The sequence below is a fragment of the Apus apus genome, chromosome 12 (genome assembly GCF_020740795.1).
Source record: "Apus apus isolate bApuApu2 chromosome 12, bApuApu2.pri.cur, whole genome shotgun sequence".
Lineage (NCBI taxonomy): Eukaryota > Metazoa > Chordata > Aves > Apodiformes > Apodidae > Apus > Apus apus.
In genome coordinates, this window is record NC_067293.1 from 11,683,021 (window position 1) to 11,703,156 (window position 20,136).

Below are 20,136 nucleotides of genomic sequence, written 5' to 3' on the forward strand. Positions count from 1 at the left end.
GCGGGGGGGCGGCGGGGAGGAGCGAGCCCCCGCGGTGCCGGCCCCGCCGCCGAGCCTTCTCCCGCCTCCGTGACGCGGTGCGGGGGCGGGCGGGGAGCGGGGGGAGCAGGGTCCCCGGCGAGACCCGGGCGGGCAGCGGGGACGGGTCCTCCCCCGTGCCGGGGCTCGGCCGAGGTGCTCGGCCCAGCTCACCCAGCCGGAGATGTCCCCTGTCCCCGCGGCAGCCTGGCGGAGGAGGGGGATGGCACGGGCAAGCGGGCTGCAGACGTGGTGTAGGCAGGGCTCTGCTCCCCGGCTGTGCCGTACGGCCATCCTGTTTGTTTAGTTCGTGTTCCGGGGAGGCTGAGAAGAGCTGTGGGACAGTCAGACCCGCAAAAAAGCGCTTAAAGCCTCAGCTTCAGGCCGTCCCTGCTCTGGTCAGCAGGCTCCAACTGAAAGCAGTGATGCCGCTAGGCAGTAGGGAGGTTTGTTACCCAGTTTTGCCTCCTGACCATCTGGAGACCACCCAGCTGAGTCAGAGGCCCCTGTGGTCTTTACTCAGAACACAAGAAAGGGGTTTCATCAGAAGCACTGACGAGCGCAACTGGGATCACTCAGAGTGCGGTTCAAAAAGCCAGAGGCCACAAATAACCCCTATGATTGATGCAAGACTTTGCCAGATGGTTTTACATGTTTTTGAGTCTGAGGCTTTTTCAGAAGAGAACTAGAACAAAACAACTAAAAAGACACATAGCCACTTCTTAACAACGTGCCCAGGGAACATTTCACCCTCTATCTATGCCCAGCAGAGGTCCAGCACAATCCTCCCCCACCCCATATGGAGTGGGACGGAGTGTAAAAAAAGCAAAATTAAAAAACAAGTCACAGTTATAATCAGTAACAACAGTTTGTTCCTATAAAAAGTAACACCTTTCAGGAGGCTACATTTTTCTGGGAACAACTCAATATGCGGTGTGGATGTTATATTTAATATTTTATATTCTTAGAGAAGCAAAAAGCACATCACTTCCAATGGAATCACTGTGATTTTTGCTTTGTTTGGGCTATATGAATTTTAGGGCAGTCCGTTATTACTCTAGTTTTGTTCTAATTTATTTCAAACCCCATTGTTTTGCTCAATGTCAAACCATCAGTAATGAGAGGGCCTGGATTGTGCAAGATGCCCAAAGGCACATCTGTTTTATGCAGACTAAATATTTTTTTTTAATCTAAACCTCCCTGTACTTAGGAAAGGTTAGGCAAACAGACTTGCTACATTTTTTTTCCAACTAAAATACTGACATATTAGCCTATATTATAAATCTTCTTCATAAACAGTAAATAGGTAAGAAAATATTTAAATTTTTTCCAACTATTTTATACTTCATACAGTCTTAAGGTTTTAATTGAGTGTGCATTTAGTGTGATTGTATGTGTTTTGAGCCTTCTGTCTAGTATTTCCATTTCATGTCCCTTGACTTTCATGTTAATTAACCGCGAGTAACCATTCTGTCTTCACTGTCTCCATGCCACTCCTGGTTTTTTAGGTTTGTATCACAGATTCCTTGCACTACCATCTCATTCATCTCTCTTCTAGGCTGACAAGTCTAGTGTTCTCCAGGTGTGGTTTCATAGTACCTCAAATTTAAGCTGGACCTTCCATCTTTGATAGCATGTTCTTGCTCTCACATGGATTTCAAGTACTCCAGGTTGTGTACTCCTGCTGAGCACAAATCTTCCCTCACCTCTTCCTTTATGCCTTCCCTATTGGAAACCTCCTCATCAACCTCTTCCTGGCTCTGGACAGGCTGGGCTTGCATGTCATACTAAGAAGCTTGATGGGGAAATCCTGGTGCCTGTGGGGCTTGTCTGTTCCTGTCCCCACTCAATTACATCCAGGGTCAGTGACATTGTTGGGGGTGCTCAACAAAATGCTTTGTTTGTTTCAGAAGGATGAGCATCCTAGTCAAAGTAAGGATTTCAGCAAAGTTGGAAACAAATTTTGGTTAATTACAATATAAGGAAAAAAATATAACCTCTTGGGTTTTACTTAAAATTATGAATCCTAAAATTAAACTTATTACAAAGAGGGTATCCAAGTGAAGAGTCAAATATACCTTGTACTGTGGAGGCTTTAGAAACAGCTCTATGGGAAACCTTTCCTGTAGCTACATGTATGCAAATGCCTAGCTGAATTTACTGCTATAGCAGGTGCTCTTTTATTTTTCATAAGAAATAGTTATGTTTAAACTAGTTCTGTGAAAACTTTCAAACATTCTTTTTTGAAAGCAAAGCAGAAACAGATTTATTTGCTCTCTACAAATAAAGCTATGGTCAACTAGCAATACCTTGAGGATAAGTGGAATACTTCCAAAGGCTTCAGAACAAGTAGCTAATAAAAGCAAGACTATTGTCAGGAAGCTTACATTCACTACCAGAAACCAGAAATGCCTTTACAAACCTTGTCGAGATCCACAAACAAAAATTAAAACTGCCTTTACATAGCAAAATGTCACATATCCTTAAAGCCAAATCTAACAAAGGTTTCTCATTTTCTCTTGTGTTGCAACTGCTTTGTCTCTTTCCATTAAAAAAACCCAGCTGTGAACTCTTTGGAGTGTGACAGAACTTCCCAGACAGTGCAACTGTTCTGCACCAACTCAAATTTTCATTCTTATCACAGAGGTCTAGAAGAAACAAGAGAAAAGTATGTTGAGGAGAGATCAAAGCCAGTCTAGAAGGTCTCTGTTTTTCCCCTATGATTCAGCTTGGAAATAGTCACTAGCTTCTCACCTCATTCCAGCAAACGGATTGCATAACGTTAACACTTTTAATCTAAGTAGTAAATCAATATTTGGAACCTTGTGGGCGGTTTACTTGTGTTAGGAGCAGTGACTGGTCTAATCAGTTTTTTCTTTATAATCCCGTTTCTTCACAGGATGTACAGTTAGAATCAAAACAACAGAAAACTAATTTTGTATACAAGCTTTGTTCTTTTGTAGCAAGCCCTCTCAAAAAAAAGTTGCTTCTGTTTTGTCTCAGGCTGGTAAAGTTTTAATGTGTGGGGGGTTTTTGGTTGGTTGTTTTTTGTTTTGTTTTAAAATTGTATTTCTGCTACTTTTGAATAAACTTAGAGCACATAATAAGAAAACAACAACACTGAAGTATGTACTTAAACCTCCACTTTAACTCTGCTCATCAGGAGCACCATATTTTTGTTCACTCTAGATCTTTTTTAATTGACTTTTGGGTTTTAAAAGAAAACACAACAAACCCAGCATAGCAGCCAGTCATACACATTTGGTGACACAAAGCATTCTTGATCTCTTCAAAGAATTACATTTCAAGGAGGAATTTCAGGTAGGAGGGAATTGAGGGATGGCCTATTGGATAAAGGGCAGTGCTTTAAGAGAAGGGGCCTACTTCCAAATGTATGAATTGTTTTGTTCTTTGATGCTTTTGTTCAAGCCAGTTCCATTCTGCTCTTACTCTTACACATGAAAACAGGTTGGAATATTATCTGCAAATCTGTTTATAACATTTGCCATAAAATAACTAGATTCTATATTTTACCTAAAGAATAATAAAAAAAAATTATTTATTACACTTAGTGTCTACAGCCAATGTACTGGGCCCCTTGGGGAAGGAGCAGGGGGGAAAGAGACAAAATTTGGCAGGTTTTCTGGACTAAAAACTTTTCATCAACTTTGCTACCCTGATCTACATAGATAGGGCTTCTCATTCTGAGTCACTATGTGGAACATGACAGCAACTTGCAAACATTGAACATAGACCTGCATTACATAATTTTTGTTTTAAGCCATAATCCATGCATGAAACAGAAACACGTCCCTGCTTGCAGACTTAACATTTGTACTCCATAAAACATCCCATTCATTACCTGCTCACACTCATGCTGAATTCAGAGCTACTTTCTTTTCCAGAGGTAAAGCCCAACAGAAACTTTCTGCCTGCCTAGGCAGTAAGAGAAACAACTTATTGCATTACCCAGATTCTTATTATGCCCCACAGCACCTGAACATCTGCAGCATTTCAGAGACCGTGATATACTCGATTAATTCATCAGACGTAGGGGGCTGTGCTGCATATCAATATGCACAGCCCAGTAGGCATCAAGATACCATGGCCATGAGAGCACATGCCTTCACCTTTTTGTGCTTGGATTTTGATTCTTTCATCCAAGTGGGCACCTGGTTATTTAACAATCTTGGGTCAAAACAGCACTTCCTAGCCAGTACCATTTATCTGGGTAGGTTTGCACACTACATAAAGTCAATGCATAATGCAGTTTCTATGTTGTCCTACTGTACAGTTTATGACAAAACTGAAAAGCCCCATCAGGAGCAGACCTGTAGAGTAGTAGATCCTAAGCAGGACACTATATGGACATGGAGTGTACATTTTAAGAAGGAAAGCAGCATTGACAGAGATGTTTCTGATCTGTACAATAAATGTAGGGGAAGATTTGACACTAATTTTGTTGGTGCAAAAAGTTACATGTCATATGCATCTGTACAATCATTAGGTCACCACATAAAACAAAGTTCATAAAAATGAACTTTCTGGACATTAGAGGGAACTTTAAACAGTCATTACAAGGAAGACTGAAAAGTTCTCACATACTGATCTATGTTCTAGTGTTGCCTAGAGACGCTAAAAAAAAAAAAAAAAAAAAAGAAAATTCTATAAAAATGAAATGTTTTTCATAAAATTCAGTCTGAAGTGCACTGCTACAGTTGGCAATCGTACAACAGGACAGGCTTACTGTGAAGAGCCAGTTAGATTAGGATGGATTATAGCTAGAAATACGGGTAAATAATTGTCTTGTTTTAGTCTATTCCACACACTTCTCATCAGGATCTTTTGAGCCTTACAATTTCCTTTAAAAGAAGCATGACATTTTAAACACTACAGTGCCCTAATTTAGTATGGACCCATCTAGGGAATTCATTAGAGCAAAGACTAAAATTCAGTGAGGACCCTGACCTCAATAGTTTTTCTCTATTTGCCATGGCAGAAGTTTGTCTTGACAGAAACAGCAAGGCCAACCTAATAAATACTTTTTTCCCACAATTATTTTTAATTTAGAACCTAGGTAGCAAAAATAATTACCTGTTCACCTTAGCTTTGTTCCGATTTGTCATCTGAACTCAGTTTTTATAAAAATATGATACTCACTTAGAAAAATAGCACACATCCTGATCATGTGTGTCAGTGGGCTGGCTGCCACTTCAAGTATGTTTCCAAGGAATATGTAACAGGGAAGTGCAAACAATACCCTCTGTTGTACTTCCATACAGATTGCTCTCACAGGGAGCAGTTGCATGTGCACGTATTCCTCCAAATTTGTAATGTGAGGAGTAACGTTGGTAAGATTAGAATGACTCAACTTACTGCTTATCTGTTTGTAGTCATTCCTGTAAATTTTGAAGGACATGAAAGACGTGAAGGACAGACATAATCTTACATCCAAAACATGTTTTAGTGAAGGAAAGAATACTTATTTTAGAATCACTGGCTTCCTATGTAACAATTAAACTATTACACAAAGATTAAATTGCATCTTTGTTTATTGATGTTTCATTTCTTAAAGCAAAAAATGGATCAACTCATAGTCCTCGACACTGACAGACTGTAAGCTCTTTTCTATACTTAATAATGTAATATCACATCTAAGAGTAGTTTCTGAAAATTATTTGATGATAAATTTGCCATCTACTTGTGCAAGTCTTTAAGAATCTACCTGTTATTGTGAACACTCTTGTGTGATTTTTTTAAACAAACTATAAATGGTTCTTGGAACATCTGCTTCTATGACTATATATCCCTGTAAGAATCAGTACAACCTGATCTTGCTTCCATCAGATACACTTCCTTTTCTTTCAGAGGTCATTGTGCCCAGAAGGTAAAATTATGGAGTCATTATGAAGTCACAACACAAAACTCCAGCCCCAGGACAGAAGTATTGTATATGCTTTAAAGCAGCTAGGTCTTCAATATAGGTCTAGCTAGTCTTCAAATATTCTACTCATCCTGTCTAAATTACAGCAAGCTGCCAGTCTGCCCTGACATGCTCCAGCAGTCCTGCTCCAGCTTGTTCCTCACCTTGTCAGGGAGTCCTTACAAAACAGTCTTGCAGCTTCCATACCTCACACCATGACTTACAAGGTGGAGCACCTATAAGAATCTAATTTTCCCAGCTTGTCAAAATATCAGGATTTTGCAGGGATTCCAATTATATTGTTTTCATTTGGCCTTTGCAGCAAAACTTTAAATTGTGTCTTTTTTTTCTACCACAGCCTCCTTCTTCAGAGGCTGATTGGTCACTGCATTGTTTCCCATCAGTCCAATAGAACTGTCTCCATAGGACTGTGGACCATTGAAAAAAGGAACACAAATTCCAGGATAAAAGCCTTCTAAAATTGTATTTATGGACAGTTTGCAGTAGAGGTACAGACCTCAGCAATTTCACATATTACACTGAACAGTATACTAATTGTGCCTGTTTTTTTATTCTTGGTGACCTTTTTCACTCTTTGGGAGTTACCCACAAAACATTTCCCACATCCACTTTTCTCTCTCCCTTCCACATATGCCTATGCAGCCTCTTGCTTATGTGGACACAGATGCCAGAGTAACAAGTTCCTACATTCTTAGTAGCATTTTTTCAGTCAACAAGTCAACATTTCCTTTGTGTAGTAACTTAACTGTAAACATCTTTGGGTCTAACTTGATCTGTTTCCATTCATATACATTTTTGGTACAAAAAATGCCTATCCATTAAAAAACAGAAATTGCATAGAAAGATGAGAAGTACACTTTAACACAGTGTCAAAAAGATATTTTAATTCTTACCTTAAGAAGTTCTTTCCATGAGATCAAGGCCTTGACTCAGCACTCAGATCTGGATGGTAAAAGCACTTTTAATGAAACGTCCAGATGAACACTGATCTTTAACACTGTGGTAAAGTTAGCAAACCTTCTTTCATTCTCTCAGAAGTTATGTCAGAAGTTGGTTCCTGGAGGCAATTATTTATTTATGTGACACTATACATGCAAATTTTTTTTATTTTTTTTTTTTCAGAAATAGTCATTAATGTTGTAGTAGTTATAGAAGAAGTAAATGCTTGTGAATGAAACTTAGTTCTGAATATCTGCAGACACTGGAGTTGGGGGTGGAGATTGGCTGCATTCTGAGGTGTTCTCTGCCTGAAAGTAGACACCGTCACATTATCTGTAACAATACCTGTCTCCAAAGGCCAGCTCAGGTATCAGTATTGCACACAGCTGACAAACACCACAGCAATGGCTTCTTTTTGTTCAGATGAGTAGTATCACTTACAGACCTATTTTCTTACTGGACAATGATAGGTAAGAAAGATGATGCTGGGGGAGTTTCAGCTTTAGCCCATGTTGCCTAGATAAATTAACTTCATCATTAATATACAATAGAAGCATCTTCAAATAAAAGAAAATTAGAAGGTAGAGCAAAAATAGGCAGGGTAACAAAAGGCACATTATACTCACTAGACAAGCAGCCTGAGCCAATTCCATCTCTTACCAAGTTTTTAAATATTGTTCTTGTGACTTCTTTCATCTATATCACTGGACCTAGCAATAGAAACTTCAAAAACTTTGCCTTGCTTATCTCTTGATCATTGAGGCTATAAACAGCACTATGGCTATTTCTTCTTTAAGCATTATTGATCAATATATACAGGAACACCCTTCAGAAGAAAATTCAAGAGTAGCTTAAGTCTTAGTTTAGGACAATGGTGGCAACACCTTCACAGTGTACGTATCAGTTAGTTCTGCCTGCAGAGGTTGTTCTGAAAATCCCAAGTGCAGAGTATGTAAAGGAGGACTACATGCTAGTTATCAGAATTTAAAGGGTTGCTTAAAACAAAGCAGATATATTTAGAAGACATTTTCACACTGGATTTAGATGTGTTGTGGTAAGCTCTGAACTCCCAAAATACCAGCTACATCTGTCTTGGGCTGGTGTATTAAGTTCATTCCTAAGTTCAGATTTCTCATACTAAAAGGTAAATTCTATAATTCTATTTGGAGACTTACAAAGCGCATGACAGAACATAATTTCACTCTTTCCCCTTTTTGATTTCTGCTATCAAAGTTTGTGTTAGATATGAACACACATCCATATAAAATAATTTACTTTGACTATTTCTGTTTCTTTATTACTCTGGCCTGCCACCTGCTTCCAGTGAACTTAACTGCAGACTTGCAGTCCCATCACAGGGAACATGTTTTGTGTCATGTTCACCAAAGCAGACCTGGCTGGGAGGAGGGAGCAGACTAACCCCCAGACATCCCACAAGCTTTGCAATGCTTTTTGTGCAACTGGTGTGAAAACAGTTGATTTTAAATGTTATAGAAGTGTTAAAACACCTTAAGATGTATGTTTGTTTGTTTGTTTGTTTCTCGATGAATGCCAGAATAGAAGCATTAATCTCCAGGATGACCCCACTGACTTCTCTGGTGCTATGCTGGGCACAAGTCTGGCCTGTGTGCTATAGGAAGTGTTGTAAGGAAAAATGGTAGAGGATTTGTGAAGAACAGGAGGCTTTAACAGTTTTAAACCAGCCACCCAAGACTTAATTGCTGTGGTGTAATTTAACAGCAATTCCTCTTAATTCTGGATTAAAAAGTTTAAAATAAGCAAGCCATATTCAATACCAGAGGAGGTCTACAATAATAATACCAATTAAGCCTAATAATCTCATAAGTCTGTAGCTCTAAGACATTCCCCTGGGTATTAGGTGATACTTTAGTCAAATACTGAAATGCGTGATTCAGGCAAATAAACAGTTTTAGCAGAGCAAGATTAAAATGCTGCCATCTACCCAAAATAATAATAAATAAATGCTGTCAAGTTTATATCTAATGACCAACATCTTCCCAGAAGGATTGCTGCTTTTTTCCAGTAGGCTAGATGAGGAAATTGACAAAGAATGTATAATATTCAATGGCAACATAATGTTTTTTAGGCCTGCTGGAGACAGAATGGGTGCAAATGCTGCAGCTGATGAGTGGACTTTCTGAGAATTCTGGTTCAAGATATTCCGTATGAACCCTCCCCTCACCCTTTCCCTAACATCCACCCATTTTAAGGATCAGAGAAGAGAGGAGAGAGAAGAAGCAGCTGGGAATTACATTTTGGAATCTAATTGAGAATTTTAAAATTCTCAGTTCTACAAGGTTTAGACTATTGGACTCTGCTCCTTACAGTTGAGCCAAAATATTTCAGATTATTCAGACCATTCACCATCCATAATTATACTGGGGAAACCTCTTGCTTCTGCTAATAGGCAGATGAATCTAGGTGACTATAGCAGTACTCAAGTGGGATTATCAAGAGTTAGCTTTACTGTTTACTTTGGCATTCTATTGACACAACTCATATCTATGCTGCAAGCTTTATCCCAGATTGCTAGTGAGTTGTGCTGCTTGCATCCTTTACTGATTTTCTTTTTATCTTCCCCAAAACCACTCTGACTTTGTAGTGTGGCAGCGACCAGTGGCCATGCCTTTGCTAAAAATCACCCCTTAAAGAAAGGAAAGGACATTGCTTTAATAGCAGTAACATGGAAACCTGACTTTTTTTCTCAGAGGTGCAAACCAGGTTACAATCAAGCAGGACTGGTGCTGCCGCCTGCTGTGCAATTTTACTTTTTATTCTCAATTAAAAATGCAAGCAATTTTGAAAAAAAAAAAAAAAAAAAAAAAGCAGAATGCAGATGTCTAGCCCAATTTTGAAAAATCTAGCCTAATCTTTGAAAAAAACCTCTAGAGGGGAGGAGTTAGACACTTCCAGAAGTGGAAAAAACCACGTCTTGAAGCATAGGTGTATTTACAGGGCACTTACAGTGTTTTCATACAAAATCAAACAGGTAGGTGCCCTGGCTGAGAAGGCTGTACACATCTGCTCTGTGACATCAGTATGCGTGTGTACTATCTGCCTGTTTACAATCCAAAATACTTCAACCTCTACAAAATAAATAGTCTCCAAATACCAACTGCTGGTGACATTTAAACTGGTCTAGAAAGTATGTGGATGAGTGCATAAGAACTATCTTTAACCCTACAGATAACAGCAACCTTTGGCTAAGTGTTAATCATACCAAACTGAACTTATCTGCTTGACTGAAGGGTTTTCCCACCTGTTTTTTAAAGAAAAGCAGAAGATTTGTGGGTTTTCTTTATTCACAGAGCAGGGAAGTTGCCTCAGGTAAGAAATTTTCCCATCAGCTGTATAAGGTTTCCCACCTGTCTTACGTCTGTTAATAGGTAAGTAGCCCACTATGAAACAGAAATGTTTGTCTTTCAGAACTTTCTCACCCATCTGTTACTGAACTACAAAGATACATAATGAATAAGAGGAATACTAACTTGTGTCACTTTAAAAGCTCTTTGAATTCCTTATGTGAGTTATTCTAGATAGGTGCAATTTATTAAATACTGTCTTGAGGTGGAGGCAAACAGAAATTGTTGAAAATAAAGCAGACTAGTAAAGATTAATCTGTTGAGATGTACATTGAATTAATTACATAGATTGAACAATTCTCTCTATTTGATCACTAAGGCCCCTATGTCCTCTACAACTATTATGAAAACTTTAGGGGAAAAGATGTTGAGATAACTAAAATACTGATGAATGCTAACTAAAACTATGAAGTAGGTACTTGGGAAACATTTGCAAGACCTTTTGAACAGAAAAAAAAAGTAATCAGTGTGTTTATAATCATACATGTCTGCAGAAGGTATCTTGTTATTCACAAGGCCCCACTGACTGGGGGTTTCTCCCCTAACATCACTGGAAGACTTGAAGCCCTTTTCAGAACTCGCCCCTCTACCCAAGACAAGTTTAATGAGATCCTTTGAGTGATCAGTGTTGCTCACAACATTTCATAGCAAAAAAGGCTTTTTCATACTCAACACTACTGCTGAATATCATATCTCAATTCCTCTTCAGTTCTTTTCTTCCAGAGTTCCAAACTGTATTTTCTGCATGCATAAACTAAGTAGTCCAAATGTTGGTATTTGTTTTATATCTCAGGGCTAAGATGGTAGCTCTGCCTAGATGCCTTTTCAAGTACTCTGTCTTGCAAAATGCTCTTGTCCTAGATGGTCTCACAAATAGGGTTTCCTATTTCCAGATGACTTCTTCTCCAGGCTTGTATAGACCTCTTTTACAGGAAAATAAACAACTCTGCAAGAGGTCACATGATGAGAAAATTTAGAACACTAATGTCAAGTAACATTATAAGCTCTATACTAAATGTACGTATGCATTTACATATGCAGTACCATTAAATATAGGGCATATACTCCCTTCCTAAACCTTTTCCCCACTTACCTCCTGAGATAATATGCATATAGAACTGCCTAACCCTGAGTCTGTTTTCAGAATCTTCTTCCAACTAAGTTCACAAGCTCAAACATGGCTACATGTTTCAAGTGACTGATTTAAGTCATGATGCACTTTTTACTTCATATTTTCATGGGAGCTGGAGCAGACCTGTCAGCTAGGTCCAGTCCAACTAAAAAAATATTGAAGAAATTGGGAAGACATTAGAATTTCAACACAGAAATCAGTGCTTTGGTAGAATGTTGCATTGTTGTTAGAATTTACTCTGTATCAGTAGAATGCTTTGAACTTGATCTTGCACTACTCAAATAATTTGTTCACCTCCGTCAGGGCAGATTCCATAGTTCTCAGAATACAAGGAATTATTTTGATAATACAAATTAGACAGGTACTGATTATGCTGCACTTTCTTCCGCATTAAAACCACCTCCCTCTCAAGTAATAGCAGGGGTTATTCTTTGTTAACAAGATACCAGTGAAAATACCTTATCAGGTGAAGATACCAATTATAGAGATACGAAGTGTATTTTAAATATACCTTGTTTCATGTACATAGTTCACAGATGCCTCATGGAATTACACAAATAGGAGAGGGCATGGACTAGTATTACAGTGAAGGTTTTAAAGAATCATTTTATGAGAAAGCTGTGCCTCGTTCTGCTTGTGTGACTGAAGTTCTAGAGTTTTCTTTGCTTATCTAGCTGACATTCGTGCTCTTTGGACTTTACCAACATCAGCAAATGGATCTGAAAAACTTGAATAACTTGAAATGTTTCAGGCTGGGATATAAATATTTCTGTTACTTCTCTCTGTCTTTAGTGAATTAAATTTTCAATTATGTGTTTTTAGAGGTCTGCCCACTCCTTAGAGCTATGCACCAAAACATTTTCTGCTTATCCCTTTTTCTCTGTTTCTCGTAAAGAAGACTTTAAGGACATAATCTAGGTACCTTTCTTCACCATTAGTCAGAGTTTCTAATGAGAAAAATCTGTTATTGAGTCCAACATGATCTGTTGGGTAAAATACCTGTACTGACCACTATTGCCCTGGGCCCCTGATGGGCAGGAAAATACTGTGTCAAGGTTGAGATTGTGAAAAAAGTCTTCCCAGAAGTTATTACTAGTTATAGATTATTAGTTAATAGATCATGATCATGAGAATTTAAGAGGTAGAATAACCACTAGAGGGCTCATGATTCCATAATGTCTTTTTGACAACATGGTTAAAAAAACTTTCAGTAATAAAGAACTTAAATGTGACCTCTGTCCTGAGACTGCTACACTTTATGAAATGCATAAACTTGCACAGAAAATGTGAGTATACCCTTTTTTCCCCAATAACTTATTTAAACAGACTCTAAGGACATGCTTTACCATGGTCTTCACCACAAGCTGCAGAGGAATCTCTGCTTAGGTCCCTGGGGCACCTCTTCCCCTCCTTCTTCACTAGCTTTGGTGTTTGCAGAGTTGCTCCTCTCACATATTCTCAATGCTCTCTCTTTGCTCCTGTTCCATGGCAGATTGTTTGCCTCTTCTTAAATACATTATCCCAGAGGTGCTACCACCATTGATGATGGGCTCAGCCTTGGCCAGCAGTGGGTCAGTCTTTGAGCAGGCTGGCACTGCCTCTGTCAGACATGGGAGAAGCTTCTGGTATCTTCTCACAGAAGACAACCCTGCAGCCCCCCTGCTACCTTCCCACACAAATCCAATGCAAGGGTACAAGAGCAGCCTTTTGGTATTTTACATCCTCTGTTTTCATGGATTATATTCAACAGAAATGTTAAAATGTGTAACTGAGATCTGTGTATGCCAACAAATGATAGGAGGATCTAAAAGAACCCACATATGCCTCAGAGATCTTTGCAAAAAATGTCCATTGCCTGACACATCATTATAAAAGTTCAGGTATTTAAGTATCCTTCCCTAAATATCATCAGACATAAAAATACACAGTTATAATACAACAACATGACATAATAGACCTGATCACAAATGTGATCGAATGGAATAGTACAAATTGTGTACAACTTAATTAACCACAGGTTAATTATGCAATGGTTCTCCTTCCTCCCTTTTGTTTTGTTTCTGAGACTGGAATTACCTTTGTTTTACATTATGTTAAATGTAGCAGTTCCCTGATCTGGAATACCAAACATCATTGTGATATTAGTAATAAAGGCAAATTCTACACAGAAGTTTAGGGAAGCCACGAGTGTTCAAATCTCTCAGGCTGAGATTCATAAGTAGTGACAGTGTCTCATAATCAGAAGGGAGATTTCAGTTTTTAAGACTGAATTCAGTCTTAACTAAAATTAATTCCTTGACTTCACTTATTTGTCTGAGACAACAGCATGAAAAGTATCTTGTAGTCTACCTAGAGATATTTCAGAGATCACCTTACATCTGAATCCGGTTCACTGAAAGACCAGCCAAGTGTTGTAAGGAAATTTATTGAATTGTTGTAGATATAAGTATCTTTAAGTGTGCATATTTTTCATATTAATGGAATGTTTTTACTTGAAGACAACAGTGAGAAAAGTGCTGTTAAGGCAGAGCTTCCAAGAGTTTGGGTGGTTCTTCGTGAAATGCCTTTTATTATGCCTAGCAATATTACGGTGCTAGCATGGGCATGAAATAAACCAAATGCTTTGAAAACTGAAAAAGGGCTAAAAAATAGAGGACACAAAAACAAAAGGGAGTGAATGTCATTGAGCACTTCAAGACTTCAAGGCATAAAATGTTTAGTTACTGATGTGTGAAAAGAGCAGTAATCTTTCTGTTAGTTCTCAAGATACTGCAAGGTTAAGAAGAACACATAAATAACATCGGGATGCAAACTTTAATTTTCTCAAGAACACATTTTATATGTTTTACAGCAAATCCTTTTGTTTCACACTTAAACAGATATATTTTCCCCAAGCTCCAAACAACTTCAGAGAATGCCCTTACTTATTTATCATAAGAATCTACACGGAAATGTATTACCATTTCTCAGATGCCTCCTCAACCTGTATCACAGTTACTGACAATATTGTTTGACCTTTTCACTTCAACATGGATCAATTATTATGCAGATCAACTGTTAACTGTGATATTCTTTCTCCCAAGCCAAACCTCACACACCAATTATTTATTTATACTTCCCTGTTTTACATCCAGCTGTTTTGGTGTCTATTAATATTGCAGCTTTTATGTAATGGAAAAGAGAAGTGACATATTGCAAACATGACAGAAGTGGGATATAATGAAAACCTGGTTCACAAAGTTGTCATCTAACAAGTTTCTGTTGGTGCTTTGTATAATTCTTGCCAGTCCATCACATTAAAAAACATGAACATGTGATAAGCTTTTTAAGCTTCAGTTTTGAATGTTTCAAGTTGACATTTACTATTTTTTTTTGTATTGTCTAGAATATGTTCTAGCTAAATTAGCTGACAGGGAGAGATAGGATATATGCAACAGCCTTTCATCTTTCTCTGAAGAAAATTCCTTGAGAGGAAATTAGCAATTACACTACCACAAGTGTTCCTTTAAATTAATAAAAAATACATGTGAGCAACTGACTAAACAGAACGAAGTCAGAATAACTGATGGAAGAATCTCCATAGACATAGATTTGTAGCAAGAAAAAAACCCAAAAAAATAACAAAATAGCTACAAAACCAGCCACCGGGTATTGAGGGGCTTGTGGGATTGAATTTTTCCAGGTGGTTGTCCTGTAGGCACTTCTGGTTGCAAATGTCATTTTCACAATGTGAACTGTAGATAATTCAATGGGAAAATGTATAATATCTATAAGCTTTTTTTTTCTTTTTTTCTTTTGGGGAGGGAGGATATTTATTCTAGGGATTGATGACAATAGAATATAGATCTTCATTATTTCACTTGCTGCTGTCAGCCTGCAAGAAGACATGACTTCACTGATTTGCTGGGAGGCATCTTCTTGTGCCCTAGGAGGGACAGTGCTGATTTTTTTTTTTGCTAAAACTTGAGAATGAACCATCAATAGTTATTCTGAACATGATCTTTTATAAGTTATATTCAAAAACTGGAAAAGAAACCTATTTCTGAATGGGAATGTTTTGTGCACACTTTAGATGGGAGCAGAACAGTATTTTTACCCACCAATCTGGGCAAGACACGTTGAGTATACTCAAGCAAAACAGCAGAATGTGATCCCTAAAACAAGGAAAACTCCCAATATTGTTAATGCCAAACTGATTAATTGTTTCAGTAATAGGAGCAAATAAATGTGACAACCAGTTCCACCATTCCTTTAAGTTCGTGTCTTAGATTTTGTACTCTAAGTTTTTCAGCTGAGCTTCTATTGGTTTGTTGTTATCTGTGAGACTGAAACAGCAATGTCCTTCAAAATCTTCACACCGTGGTTGGCCCTCAGCAACAAGTAACCTACAGCTGCCGTGTTTTCTAAGATTGCTTCCTTGTTCACATGTTGCAGTAAAGGAATCAAAGTGGAGGTGGCATCCAGAATTTTTTCTAGCTCACAGGCCACTCTGTCAGTTGGAGGTTGGCACCTAGCACTAGTGCAGGGGCTTCCAGTAAGGGTGTGCTTAATGCTACTGCTTCTGCTTTGCTCAGCAGGTTTGCATTGGAGTCACGATTTGCTGAGGGCCTGAGACAGGTTCCTCCTACTTCTTTTTGTGTCATGGTTGAGAGTTTTCTTTTTAGTAGGGTAACTTTGATTCTTACAAGTATGCACAGACCTCTGGCTGCATTTTTAGGTATATAATTATAGGTGTGGAGTCTACAAAATAGAAACCATCCTTTTGGAAGAGAGATATCAGCAGAGTAACAGGAAACCTTTGTTGTTGTATTATGGATTAAATCACTGTTCTTCAGATTTACGGCTGGTGCAGTAGCATTAACCATGTATATACAAGTGGGAGTTACTTTAAGAAGCTGGAATCACATAGCATGCTGGTTTGACCATGTTGCTGGTGTTGAGACTTTCCCTGTATTGGGATGTTGACTGTTGCCTAGGTTCACCTTAAAGTTGGGCAAGTTTAAATAATTATGTATTAATGACAGGGGTGTGCTCATACCTATAAAACATGTAATTGCAACTTTCATTATATCTGGCCCATACAGTACACAGAATTACTCTGAATTATTTAAGGCAGTGATCTGTAATATTGCTTGAGTCAATCCAGGTGCCACCCATGATTGATAGATTTGATTTTCTAGACAAGATGCTCCTCCATATGTCCAATGGTTAGTTCTCCAACCTAAGGTATCAACATAGTCCTGGGGAGAAATGTTGGGTTTTTTTCCTTCAGTCAGATTAGAACTTATCTCAGTGGTATGGCTTTATGGATCTAACTGTGGAAAGAAGCCCTTGAAGATCTTGGAAAAGCCTAGTTGGTGGGTCCTCCTTCTTTCCCTAAAAAGGAGTAATTTATTTCACAGCTGAATAGTATGTGCATACTCTGTCCAGCTTTACAGACCAGGTGTTGCTGCCTCTCTGTCTATATAGAAATCACTTTGACTCAGCCAGTAGAGATATCTCCCTAGGCTTTTCAAACTTATTTGTGGAACTGAGCTTTTATTTTCAACTAAGCAGGCTTGCCAGTTTGGCTGGTAGTGCTGTCTTGCAGAGAAGGGTAGCCCCATAATCCTCAGGGAGGGTGATGTGCTATTGGCAGGGTATGTGAAATAAAGCGTGTAGTATGACAACATCGTGTTAACCCACTGCCTAGATCTACCTAGGTCTCTACCTGCCTTTGTCTTTCTGATAGAAACCATCACATACTTGCAGTAGAACTTCGTCACAAAGCCATGCACCAGTTGCCTCTGGGAGCCAGGCCTGGCCTCCTCTGCAGGGGCTCAGTTTTGGAGCTCTGCAAGTGACTCACACCAGCACAGAAAGGGCGTCTGCTCTGCATGTCTGGCACAGGGGGACAGCTGTGAGAGAGGGGAGCGCTCGCTGCAGGCTCCGGCCCGCTGTGCGGCCTGGGCTGCATTGAAGCTCCTCTCGGGTCTGGCCGTGGAGGCGCAGGCCAGTGCCATGTGGAGGCTGCCTCATGCCTGCTGCCAGGGCACGTCCGGAGCTGGCTGATCGAGGGCAGGCCGCTTGCTGGATCAGGCCGGCAAACAGCACGGCCACTGAGCTGTTTCTGCCTCTTTACTTCCTCTCTGCTGGTGGCACGGAGGGGGGCCGGGAAAGCAGGCCGGGACGAACGGCGGGCGGCTGCCAGGGGTAGGAGGAAGGGGAGCAGCCGAGCGAAGGCAGAGGCTCCGGGCAGGGGGGAAGCCGAGGAGCGCGGGGGAGAGGCGAGCGCAGCCCGCCGAGCGAGCGGCAGCCGCGGCGGCGAAAGGAGGCGGCGGGGAACGGAGGCAGCGACGGGAGGCGGGAGCAGCCGGGGCGGAGGGAGGAGCGGGCGGGCGAGCGGCCGCAGCCAATCCGGGGGGCTCGTCCATTTTTCGATGTGAGGCAGGCACGTCGGTGGGGTGATGCTACGGCACTGGGAAGGGTCCGGGAGAGCCGCGGGGCGCGGCGGCAGCGGGGAGCGGTCCGCCCGTTCGGGGCCGTCCTGTTGGCTGTGCCCGCGCCTCCGCTGAAGGGAGCGCCGCTTCCTCCTTCCCCTCCCTGGCCGAGGCCGGCCCCATGGCTCGGGGCGCTGGGCCTGCCGCCGCCCGGCCGCGCCGCGCTCTCTAACGGAGCGGCCGCCGCCCCCGCCGACGGAGGTACCGGGGCCATCGCCGGGCGGCGGGAAGGAGAGGGCGCGCGAGCCGCCGCCGTTGGGGCGCGAGGCGCGGCCGTTGGGGCGCGAGGCGCGGCCGTTGGGCTGTGAGGGGCGCAGGCGGAGCGGGAAGGGCCGGCTGCGGGCGGGGCGGCGGGATGGGGGAGAGGCGGCGGCGGAGCGGGGGCAGGTCGCGGCGCTGCTCGGCGGAGAGGGGCAGCCGCGCCACGGTTAGGAAGCGGGGAGAGAAGTGTCGGCGGGAGCGGATGGACAGTGCCAGGCGAGGAACGGGAGGGGTCCTGAGGCAAGGTGCTTTCGCCACTGCTCACAGGCTCCATTCATCTGTGGCTCCTCCCTTCTCGTAGGCTGCTGCTTGAGGGTCTCGTCCTGGCATCCAAAGGAAAAGCCAAAAATGAGCCTCGCCCCCAGCTGGGCTGCTTGCTTCTGAAGCTTAGGAAGGAAGGGGACTACAGAGGGGCCGTCCTGGCGTTTCATGTTTCGTCAGTCCGACAGCATTTTGGCCTTGATTCCGTCTTGCTTCTACCTGTTCCTGGACAGTGGCGGGGAGGCTAAAAGGCACCGTCCCACCATGTCTCGTTACAGTCTCCATAACCTCCTGGACTGGATGTATGGGGGTGTGGACCCCAGCTTTGCTGGCAACGGAGGGCCGGAATGTGCGGCCTTTCTCTCTGGGCAGCAGCGCCTTCTGGAGAGTTTGGTCTTCCTCAGCGTGGGCATCGTAGAGATCCTTCTGTCCCTGTGGAAGCTCAGGCAGCTGCATTTCAGGGAGCCGGAGGGCCATCTGCTGCAGCAGCCCCAGACTAAGCAGGAGAGCTTGGGCAAAAACCTGCTGCTGGTGCTACTTTGTCTCATCTTTGGGCTAGAATTGGGATTCAAGTTTGCCACCAGAACTGTTATTTACCTCCTGAATCCCTGTCACGTGGTCACTATGATGCAGGTAAGGAAGTTTGCTTTAGTTTTATGCTTGTAAAGCAGTATTTTTCCCATAGTCGGTTTGTGGACCAAAAGTGTGTTGCAAAAGTACAAATGCCAAGAATTGTTATGAACGTTTTTATCAACTGAATTGAGTTGTGTGAAAAAACCGATTCAAATAGGTGAAATTGTAGTTTTGAGTAATGTCCAAATCTCTGGTTGAAAGTGCAAAAAATGAAGGCAGTCTCACCACTTGCTTTCACCTTATCCTTATTTCAGGAATAGGAAATGTGGTTTCTCCTGACAGCAGTGGTAAAATTTGCACAAAATTTATTGAAAAACAAGATTATTGCTGAAGCAGCTATGTAATTTACATGCAGCTTTTCCAAGCAAGTGACTTTTAGGGGTGTGAATGTATTTTGTGAAGGTGTTGAAGAACAAATTGCTCTTTGTTTTGTGCAGACAACGTTGGTTTACCTTTGTAGTTTTAGGAGCTGAAGAGTAAGGAAGCAAGTGTTATCCATGTCTTGTACATGGGTTGGACAAGCTGATCTGGTGTAATACCTATGGATAAACTGTGTTCTTTAATGACTTATGGCTTGGTTGTTAGTGCATGATAACATATAATTTATGTAGCTTCCAAAATAATGAAAACATTAATTACCAGTTACAGAACTGTGATATCTAAAGCTTACAAGCTACGTTTGTCAATAGTCCTGTGTGTTTACTTCCCTATCACTTTCACTGGCGTTGGTAGTGTGTGAGATGTCAACAATTATTATTATTTTGTTTAATTTTGTTAATATTATGCCCTCAACACTGGATAAGTTGCAAAATACGACCTCAAAAATTAATAGAAGAATGTTGAGAAGGCTTTGATGAAAGTTGCTGTGATGACATCTGTCTGAGATCAGTAACAGATGAAAATCTGTTAATCTCCCTTTGCACGATACAGAGTCATCTGGGCTGTATCAGATTGAGCCTATTGTTAGTTTCACTCCTGGAGAGTGTTTCTGAACAGGATTGGAGACATCTTTTCTGGTTGTACCAGAGGTTTGAGAGAAGTGGGTATTATTTCAAGAGGGGGGAAAGCAAGCGCTCGCAGCAATAT

General features: G+C 41.1%; 1 protein-coding gene across 2 annotated transcripts in view; it reads left to right on the top strand.

Annotated features, from left to right (window-relative positions):
* The first annotated feature begins 17,567 nt into the window (after positions 1-17,567).
* TMEM164 (transmembrane protein 164) overlaps positions 17,568-20,136 on the top strand; it is a 33,816-nt gene continuing 31,247 nt past the window's right edge. The window contains exons 1-2 of one of the 2 annotated variants that reach the window (XM_051630665.1): positions 17,568-17,608; positions 18,458-19,050. In XM_051630665.1, coding sequence (XP_051486625.1) covers positions 18,586-19,050 — 465 coding nt within the window. In that variant the 5' untranslated portion in view covers positions 17,568-17,608; positions 18,458-18,585. Of the gene's footprint in view, positions 17,609-17,855; positions 18,097-18,457; positions 19,051-20,136 lie in introns of those variants that run through there. The other variant, XM_051630664.1, reaches the window with a different exon arrangement.